This window comes from Elephantulus edwardii, unplaced genomic scaffold (genome assembly GCF_000299155.1).
Source record: "Elephantulus edwardii isolate Elephantulus edwardi_28Jun2011 unplaced genomic scaffold, EleEdw1.0 scaffold00137, whole genome shotgun sequence".
In the NCBI taxonomy this organism is placed as follows: Eukaryota; Metazoa; Chordata; class Mammalia; order Macroscelidea; family Macroscelididae; genus Elephantulus; species Elephantulus edwardii.
In genome coordinates this window covers 3,521,528-3,532,392 of record NW_006399887.1, presented here as the reverse complement: position 1 = coordinate 3,532,392, position 10,865 = coordinate 3,521,528, and the positions used below count along the sequence as shown (strand labels likewise).

General features: G+C 41.4%; 1 protein-coding gene across 1 annotated transcript in view; it reads right to left on the bottom strand.

Annotated features, from left to right (window-relative positions):
- TXK (TXK tyrosine kinase) overlaps positions 1-10,865 on the bottom strand; it is a 93,087-nt gene that overhangs the window by 66,714 nt on the left and 15,508 nt on the right. The window contains exon 4 of the mRNA XM_006894178.1: positions 9,624-9,689. Within this exon, the coding sequence (XP_006894240.1) occupies positions 9,624-9,689 (66 nt within the window). The remainder of the gene's footprint in view (positions 1-9,623; positions 9,690-10,865) is intronic.

Sequence of the window (10,865 nt, the reverse complement as noted above, 5' to 3'; positions counted from 1 at the left end):
GTGGGAATGAGTGTGTTTGAGACAGCGAGGTTGGCACAGGATAGAACGGCATTTAGGGCTTTTGTACATAGGGTCACTATGAGTCGCAAGTGACTCAATGGCACATAACAACAACAACAACAATATCTCAGCTCAATTTTCTGACATTCACTTAATAAAGAATTTGGAATGATTTAATAGCCTATTTAAAGGCCTATTGTGTCAGAAGTGGATGGCTAACCCTGCGTCGTAACCTGTTTTAAATCTGGCACAGTTCCTTCAATACCTGCTATGGGTGACCCTGCTGGCATTCAAAACACCAGTGGCTTAGTTTACAGCATCATAGCAACCTGTGGGTCTCCCCAGTACAACATGATAGACAACTGCTGTACTAAAAATGGCAAACTATCAATAAACAAGTATATACATGCATTGAAAATTACATGTTGTTGTTGTCAGGTGCCATTGAGTTGAGTAAAACTCATAGTGACTTTATGAACAAAAGATCTGAACTCTATTCTATCCTGTGCCATCCTCACACTTCTGACACATAATACCCTCGTTGAGGGTCTTCCTTTCTTTTTATGACCCTCCACCCTTCTCAGCATCATGTCCTTTTTCAAGGAATAGGCCCTTCTAAAAACATTGTCTAAAGTATGTGAAATGAAGCCTCATCATTCTTGCCTCCAAAGAATATTCCAGGTGCACCCTCTCCAAAACATATCAGTTTGTTCTCTTGGCTGTCCATGAGATGGTCAGTACGCTTCTCCAACACCACAGCTCAAAAGCATCAATTCCTTTCCTGCCATCCTTATTCATTGTCTAGCTTTCAGATGTAATACAAGTAATTGGAAAGACCATGGTCTGAATCAGATGTACGTTAGTCCTCAAACTGACATCATTACTCCTCAATAATTTGGAGAGGTCTCTAACTGCAGATTTTCCCAGTGCAATGCTTCTTCTTATTCCCTGACTGCTGATACAAATGGTGTTGACTGTTAATCCAAGCAAGATGAAGCTGTTGACAGTTTCAATCTCCTTTCCATCCATCATGACACTGCCTTTCGGTCCAGTGACTATCGGTCCTATACAGTTGACTAAAAACTACTCATTTTTCTTCTTTTTGTCCTTTTCTGGGATTTCTCATTTGTTTGCTTTTATAGAAACTGCGATATATTGAGGGAGCTTTTGACAGTGCAGTTTGTCATTGAGAATTGCATTGACCCAAAGATGGCACCTCTCTGCTAGTTCAATTTCAATTCCACAGCGAGGACTTTGATGTATACCTCAAAGAAGCAACACATACTGTAACTTCAGTTAGAAATCCAGGTGATCCACCAGATGCTCTTGCCAGGGAAGGAGGGCAATCTCCTCCTGTACCAGTCAGATCTGATTTGACGGTACACGCACAGAAAAATAATAAAATAAAATTTAAAAAAAGCATAATTAAAAAAAAAAGAAAGAAATCCAGGTGATGCAACTGCTAAGCATTGGGCTGTTAACTGGAAGGTCATGGTTTAAACTGCTCTGTGAGAAAAAGGTGTCAGTTTGCTTCTATCAAGATTGACAGCCTCAGAAACCCTATATGATGGTGCGACTCTATTAGAATTGATTCAGTAACAGTGAATGTTTGGTGTAGGGGATCTTATTTGACTGTCTGTAGTAAGTTACCGTATAATAGAGTTAGTAGAATTAAAAAAAAACCCCAAACCTCTAGGTGATCTTCAATCACTTTGTCTTGCTTTCTCTTTTTACTCTTTTTTTTTCTTTATTGAGATTTTAATGAAAGTTTATAAAGAATTTAGATTTCCATTCATTCATTGTTGCACATTTTCCTCTCTGTATGTCTATTAACAATCTGCGTTATGCAGATGACACAACCCTGCTTGCTGAAACTGAGGAGGACCTCATGCACTTGCTGCAAAGGGTCAAGGACTGCAGCCTTCAGTATGGACTGAGGCTCAATGTCAAGAAGACAAAGATTCTCGCCACTGGACCAATTGGCAGCGTCAGGATGGATGACGAAGAGATTGAGAGTGTTCACAGCTTCAGTTTGCTCGGCTCCACAGTCAATGCTCTTGGCACCAGCAGTCAGGAAATCAAAAAGCGTATCGCGATGGGAAAGTCTGCTGTTAGGGACCTCTCAAAGGTACTCAGGAGCAACAGTGTCTCTCTGGAGACTAAGGTGCGCCTGATACAGACCATGGTATTTGCAATCGCTTGTTATGCATCAGAGAGTTGGACAATGACTAGGGAGGACAGAAGGAGAGTGGATGCTTTTGAGCTGTGGTGCTGGAGAAGGGTACTGAATGTACCATGGACTGCCAGGAAAACAAACAGATTAATCTTGGAGAGGATTAAACCAAGCTACTCCTTGGAGGCAAGGATTCTGGGGCTTCGTCTGACATACTTTGGACATGTTGCCAGGAGGGACGGGTCCTTGGAGAGGGACATCATGCTTGGGAGGGTGGAGGGACGGCGCAGGAGGGGAAGACCCTCTATGAGATGGATTGATTCAGTGACTGGGGTAATCGGGATGGGTGTGTCAGAGGCAGCGTGGTTGGCGCAGGATAGAGCAGGGTTTAGGGCTGTTGAGCATAGGGTCGCTATGAGTCGGAAACGACTCGACGGCACATAACAACAACAAACAACAACATCCCCTACCCCCAGTTTGCGTTTCTTTTTGGTAAAAAAAAAATTTCCTTGTTATACAGCTTCCCCCTCCCCAGTCCACTTTACTAAGCAGCTCTTATTCTGGATTCTTGTCATGCCAATAATATATAATCATATCGTTTTCTCCCTCGTCTATTCGAATGCCATGTACATTATGTATGCCCACTTTTCTTAGTTTCCCGCAAACCCCCATATCAGTCCATAACAGTGGCATTATGCAGTATTCATCCTTTTGTGACTGAGATATTTCAATTTCTTACTAAATCCACACCATGAGATATTTTCCATCCTCAAATTCACCAAGCACTTTCTTGTCTTACTCACATTGTGCTATTTCCTCTGCATGAAAAACGTCATCTTGTGATTTTAGGCTATCAGAAGTACACATAGTAAATCTAGTTAAATCAAATTATAATTTAAACACGAATTACCAATATAACTTACATTTTATGACAATCAGTATTTAGTTAGTAATCAAAGATACAGATGACTGAGAAAAAGAAAAGTGAAAGAACTGAAGTAAAAAAAGCAAAAGGGAAATTTTTGTTCTGAAACAATATGTACAAGATGTTAATCAATTATTACCAGAAATACTAGTTTTGCAGACAGTGGGAGGAAGAATACATGTGTTATTGGCTCACAGTGGGTTAGTCAGATGGTGGCTAAATGAAACTCTTAGACTTTTAAACCTGACTTTGAAGGTGGAACTGCTTGCATTATTCCACTCGGCTCACCACCTGTGCTTTTTTTAATGTCCAGTAATGGAAAGTTGTGACAAAATTAGAATGGCCAGTTATGAAAACATTTACACTTTCAAATTAAAAAGAAACTTAAAAATAGATGAACCCCTGACACTAGGGAGTGTTTAAAGAACTGAAATCTGGTGATTCTAGACAAAGTAATTTGACTACTTGTCACCACCAGTCAAGGAACAAGAGTAACAGTCATTTTAAACTTCAGCATCATTCAGCACTTTATATGACTTTTCCTAAGGGGTAAGAAAGAAGTGTTAAGATGTCTGAGACCTCTTCTAGAAAGGAGAAGTCCTTCACAAATAAATGAGTTCTTGTGGAAGATACAGAGAATTACATTCAAAGGGAATGCTGGTGGCTTAATGGTAAGGAGTTGAGCTGCCAGCCCATAGGCACGCATTTCTAATCCACCAGCTGTTCTAAAGGAAAGTGGTTGATCGTCTCCCTATGATCTACTGCCTGTGAAACCCCACTAGTATCAAGGACTGCAGTCTTCAATATGGATTGAAGCTCAACATCAAGAAAGCAAAGGTTCTCACCACTGGGCCAATTCACCACATTATGATATGATAGATGGTGAAGAGATGGAGGTTGTTAACAGCTTTAGTTTGCTTGGTTCCACAATCAACATGCTTGGTACCAGCAGCCAGGAAATCAAGAGACAAATTGCTTTGGGAAAGCTGGATGTCAGGAACCTCTCCAAAATACTAAGATGCGCCTGCCTAATTCAGGCCATATTCTTTGCAATTGCTTTCTATGCATCAGAGAGCTGGACAAATAACTAGGGATGATGGAAAGAGAATTGATGCCTTTGAGCTGGTGGTACTGGAGAAGAACAGGTTCATCCTAGAGAGGGTGAAGGTAGGCTTCTCCCTGAAGGCAAGGATTCTGAGGCTTCGTCCGACATATTTTGGGCATGTTGCAAGGAGGGACTGGTCCTTGGTGAGGGACAACATGCTTGGAAAGGTGGAGGGATGGAGAAAAAGGGAAGACCATCAATGAGATGGATTGATACATGGACTGGAGTAATAAAGGTAGGTGTGTCAGAGATAGTAAAATTGGGACGAGATAGAGCAGGTTTCAGGGCTGTTGTAAAATAGGGTCGCTATGAGTTGCATGAGACTCAATGGCACATAACAACAAACAACAACGTAGGACGTTTGACTGCCTAGGTTTCTAGGGTTATTTAGGGATTTAGGAAAGACATGTAAGAATTGTTAAGTTGCTCAGTCAGGCATTCAAAGTATTCAAAGAAGAGGAAATTGAATTTACTTCATTTCTTAATGCAAGTTAAAACGGTTCAGGGAATTTAATTAACTAAGCTTATAAATTAAGGATAATTTAGTATGTTGAGCTTAAATTGCAGTGATTGTTACTTTAATAGATTTATAAATAGTATATTGATATTCAGAAGTTGACTTTGAAGGCGTAATGAAATGGAAACCAAGGATTGACATCTTCATGTTGATAATATGAATGTTAACTTAAAACCAAAGTAGCCATAAATATTTCTACATCCAAAGGTGCCCTGAGGCACTGGAAGCCCACCTTGGGACACAGCTTTCTTCTTTGCCTTAGCTTCTGGCTCCCTTCCACCATGATCAGTCTTCAAGATACATCCTCAGAAAGGTATTTACCATCTCACCATCCATCATTTACATTACCTCTCCTGTTGAGTCAGAATCAAGTTATCAGCAACTAGGTCTTCTCCTCACATCCTACCAATTTGTCTTCTCCTGCAGCCAACACCCAAATCCACTAGTGTCATTTGATTCTGACTCATGGTGCCCCCCCATTGGGATTCCAAGGACATAAATCTTTGAAAGGAGACCATCCATGTTTCTTCTGCAGAGCAGCTGGCAGGTTCAGACTGCAGTGCCACACTCTGCACGCTATCCCACCAGATCCTCATGTTATCCAACAGTCTCCTATGCATGTCTTCACTCCAGTTAGAATTAGACATTTATCTGTGGATTTAGGGGGTTTTCCCAGTGTCTGACCCCATGAAATGGTGAATTCTCAGAAAGTAGGAACTACTTCTGCTACCTTATAAAAACTCAAAATTGACTCATAGAGGATCTTCCTGTGAGTTTTTGGAAGCTATCAATTAAGACAAGGTGGGTGACTTTTAGTTCGCAGCCCTCAGGCCAGTCTTTCATTGTTTTTGTTCAGACATTCCTCTAGGTCGTATAGCCCTGGTGTACAAGTTGCCGTCCGGGTCGCTTGTGGTTGCTATGAGGCTGAACACTGTGACATGGATGTGTCAAATGGCTGGCTACCCAATTGCGGACTGAGAGTGGGGTGGAGCTCCCCGATTAAACAAGCGTGGAAGGAGGAGTGGCATCCACTTCCATAATAGCTTGCCCCAGGAAACCCTATGAACTTGGAGAGAGGATGAAAGACACCCAAGCGTCAAGGACTCTCCTTCATAGGGTCGCTATGAGTCGCCTGCGACTCAACGGCACTTAAGAACAACAACACAATCAATTACACAGGAAGAGGCTGTCCACTTTTCTCCCACAGAACTCTTGCTGGTTTTGAACTGAAAGAGAGTCGCTGCCTTTGTGTTAGCAGTGAAACTCCCTCTGGACTATACTACCAAAGCTTTGACATTGTAAGTATATAATAAACATAGATTGAACAGGTAAATTGGTTTGGAGAGCTGAAGAAATTATGGAATATAACAAACTGATACCACAAGGCAAGGTGGACAACATTGTAAATGCCTTTTCTGTCAGTTTCACAACTCAAGAGAAGGATAATAATCAGCATTAGAATTTAATAAACATTTGGAATACAATTGACATATTTCAACACACTGATGCTGCCCTAGCTGTGCTCACCAGGCTGTGCCAAGAAATCTGGAGGATAACTACCTGGCCAACTGATGGAAAAGATCCATATTTATTTCCATTTCAAAAACAGGTGACCTGACAGAGTGTGGAAATTCTTGAACAACATCACTTATATCACATGAAAGTAAAGTCCTGCTGATGGGTATCCAGAAATGACTGGAACAGTACATTGACAGAGAACGGCCAGAAATACACACTGGGTTTAGAAGAGGCTGTTGCACTAGAGACATCACCACCAATGTCACATGGATCTTGGCTGAAAGAAAAGAGTATCAAAGGAATGTCTGTGATTCACTGATTATGCAAAGGCATTTGACTTATTTGACTATATGGATTACAACCAATTGTGGCTATCTTTGAGAAGAATGGGAATCTCAGAACACTTGATTGGGCTCATACAAAACTTATACTTGAATCAGGACTCCTTCAAAAGAACAGAGCAAAGAAACAGTGCATGATTGAAATTAAGGAAGGGATTGTGTCAGAGACGTGTCCTGTCTCTACATCTTTTCAACATATATGCAAAACAGATCATTCAGGAGCCTGGACTTTATGAGGAGGAAGGTGGCATCAGGTTTGGAGGAAAACTCATTAACAACCTGTGTTATGCAGATGACACAAGCTTGCTTAGTGAAACTGAGGAGGGCCTGAAGTGTTTGCTGCATAAGGTCAAGGACTGTAGTCTTCAATATGGATTGAAGCTCAATATCAAGAAAACAAAGATTCTTACCACTGAGCCAATTGGCAGCACCATGATAGACAAAGAAGAGATTGAGGTTGTTAACAATTTCATCTTGCTTAGATACACAATCAATACTCTTGGTATCAGCAGTCAGGTAATAAAAAGAAGATTGCACTGGGGAAATTTGATGTCAGAGACCTCTCCAAAATGCTAAAGAGCAATGATGTCAGTCTAGAGACTAAGGTGCACCTGATTCAGTCCATGGTCTTCGCAATTACTTGTTATGTATCAGAGTGCTGGGCAATGACTAAGGATGACTGAAGAAGAATCAATGCCTGTGAATTGGAGAGGCATTTGACAGGACATTTTCCCAAAGCAAAATGTCTTTTGATTTCTTGACTGCTAGTGCAAAGGATGTTGATTATGGATTCAAGTAAGACAAAATCAGACCCTGGCTGAGATAGATTGACACAGTGACCATAGCAATGGGGGTCTGATGTGTCAGAGATAGTGAGGTTGGCTCAAAATAGGGAAAAAAAAATAGGGCAGAATCTTTCTTTGTAGGATCACTCTAAGTTGTAGTCAACTCAAAGGCACATAACAACAATAACACAATGATATTTGGTGAGGATTTTTTGTCTTTTTCATGTTGAGATGGAATCCAGATTGAAGACTGTTTTGTTTGATCGCAATTCCTTGCTATGAATCAGAAAGACAATGAATAGGGATGATAGATAATGGATGCCTTTGAGCTGTGCTGCTGGAGAAGAGTATTGAATATACCACGGACTGCTAGGCAAGCAAACAGGTTCATCCTAGAGAGGGTGAAAACAGGCTGCTCCTTGGAGACAAGGATTCTGAAGCTTCATCTGACATACTTTGGGCATGTTGCAAGAGAGACCAGTCCTTGGAGAAAGACATCATGCTTGGGAGGGTGGTGGTGAAAGGATAGTGCAAAAGAAGAAGACCCTAGAGGAGATGGATTGACTCAGTGACTGGGGTAATGTGGGTAGGTGTGTCAAAGATGATGAAGCTGGCTCAGGACAGAGCAGGGTTCAGAGCTGTTGTACATAGGGTTGCTACGAGTCACAAGAGACTTGATGGCACATAACAATAACAAGTCTTTGCTCTTTTGCAACAAACAGTCTTCCTTACTTTTATCAAGCTAGGTGAGTCATCTACAGGTCTTTCATTGACTCTTTTGTTCCTGATGAGTCTTTTACTTTCAATTTTTCCTAACTGAGTATTTCCATACACAATTTCCTTTGACCTGCCCTTCAAGGAGACATGCATTAGTTGAGTAGCTTTGGCTTGGGAGAAAGTGAGATTCCCTGCAAGGTGGGCTCAGCCATCTGAAAGGTTTTAATTACAGAGTGAAGATTAGAATCTTAGGCCAGAGCTCAATAAGAGAGATCAACAAATGGGATATGACAGCCAGAGTGAGAGAGGAAAGAAGAAAGAAGAGACCCTGTGACAGAGCCATGAAGAGAAGTGTGACAACGTGAAGACTTAATATTATTTATCAAGTTCATATCATGAGCCTTGTTTGATCTTTCCCCTAATAAAGACTACATTATTTACAAACACTTTTGGAATTTGGTTTGTGTTTTGGGGAGAGATGTGCTACATTTGGCCTCCAGAAGAGTTTAAAACAGTAGCCATGGGAATGCCTTCTCATTCTGTTTTCAATTGCCATCCATTCTCTTAGTGCCTGTCTTGACGCCTTCATGAGCATCCTCTATCGCCACCTACTGGAAGTATAGGCTAATTGCAAAACAAATGTCTAACCATAGGAGGAGAGAAGGCACTCACAAACTCCCCCTTAAACCCATCGGCATCCAGTTTATTCCAACTCATACCAACTCAAAGTACAGAGTGTAATTGCCCCATAGTGACCCCAAGGTTTTATGAATCTTACGGCCAGTCGCCTTACATTCTTTCAGAGTGACTGGTGGGTTTGAACCCTCGATTGGCAGCTGACCACGTTAGACACTGTTTTTCCAGGGCTCCTTATGCTCATGCGGTCGCTATGAGTCGCAAGCGACTCGACGGCACATAACAACAACAACAACCTTATGCTCATAACCTAAACTCAAGCTTATTAAACACTGAGGGCCAGTTCCAACTCTGCCCCTCTCCACCCATAAATTACTCTCTACACCTTTGTTTCCCTTCTGCAGAATAAGGGATTGCTAAAATCTCCACCTCCCAAATCTAGAACTGTCATAAAGATAAATTTTTAAATAAAACCCTAGCAAAAAAAAATCCAGAGTCTTCAAAGTTACAGCTTTAGCCCCCTTCTCCTGTTTTAGCTGATTTTTAAAACTTGGGCTAAAAGATAGCGATATGTGTACGTGTTAAGTTTCCTTTACCAATCATTGACAATTTAATGCTAGTGTTTAGACTGTTCATTTTCCAGTCAGGACACAGAGTAAAGCAAACACCGGGCAGGTGGTTGGTTTCACTGTGACTCTGTTCAAACGAAACCCAACAAAAAGACAACTGTTTCAGACATTTCCGAAACAGCCGTAATAAGGATCAAAGGCTTCTTTATTACTAAAACGGTCAGATACGTTGCTTTCTTTTCCTCTCATGAACCCTAAATAGTATTACACTTAAAGTTGCCAGCATGTCCCTGATTTTCATAGGTTAACCACAGGTCATATTTTGGAAGAGACTTACTCATATATTTCTAAATTGGTTAGCTTGTTTTCAGTCACGTAGTTGCTTGGTACTAAGCCTTCATTCCTAAAACAAAAGACAAAGCAAAAATCAAAACATGTGGCACACTGATGGCATTAGCATGGCAATAATATTATGGAAACTCAAGAGTATAAAGGGAACACAAAAATTGAGCAATAATGTTGTTAAAAGAAGAAAAAAGGGTTTGTATTTCTATATTCTTCACAAAAAAAATCTGTAAGCTAAAAGCAAAATCATGACTCACATAGTAAATAATTTAAAATGGTGGTTGTTGTTGCTGTTGTTATGTGCCGTCGAGTAGTTTGCAATTCATAGCAACCCTACGTATGACAGCCCTAAACTCTGCTCTGTCCTGTGCCAATCGTACCATCTCTGATACACCCACCCTGATTACCCCAGTCACTGAATCAATCCACCTCACAGAAGGCCTTCCCCTCCTTCACTGTCCCTCCACCCTACCAAGCATGATGTCCCTCTTCAAGGACCAGTCCCTCCTTACAACATGTCCAAAGCATGTTAGACGGAGCCTCAGATTCCTTGCCTCCAAGGAGCTGCCCGGTTTAACCTTTTCCAGGATCAATCTGTTTGTTTGAGCAGTCCACAGTACCCTCAATACTCTTCTTCAGCACCACAGCTCAAAGGCATCAATTATCCTTCTATCCTTCTTAGTCATTGTTCAACTCTCTGATGCATGACTAGTGGTAGCAAAGACCAAGGCCTGTATCAGACGTGCCTTAGTCTCCAGAGAGACATTATTGTTCTTCAGTACTTTGGAGAGGTCCCTAACAGCAGACTTTCCCATCACGATACGTCTAATTTCCTGGCTATTGGTGCCGAGAGAGTTGACTGTGGAGCCAAGCAAACTAAAGCTGTGAACAATATCAATCTCTACACCATCCATCCTGATGCTGTCAATTGGTCCAGTGGTGAGAATCTTTGTCTTCTTGACATTGAGCCTTAATCCCTATTTGAGGCTGTGGTCCTTGACGCTCTACAGCAAGCGTTTCAGGTCATCCTCACTTTCAGCACGCAGGGTTGTGTCATCTGCATAACACAGATTGTTGATAGATCTTCCACCAATCTTGACCCCACATTCCTCCTCATAGAGCCCAGCCTCCCGGATAATTTGTTCTGCAAACAGGTTGAAAAGGCATGGAGACAGGACACATTCCTGGCATACGCCCTTCTTAATTTTGAACCATGCATTGTTACCCTGCTCTG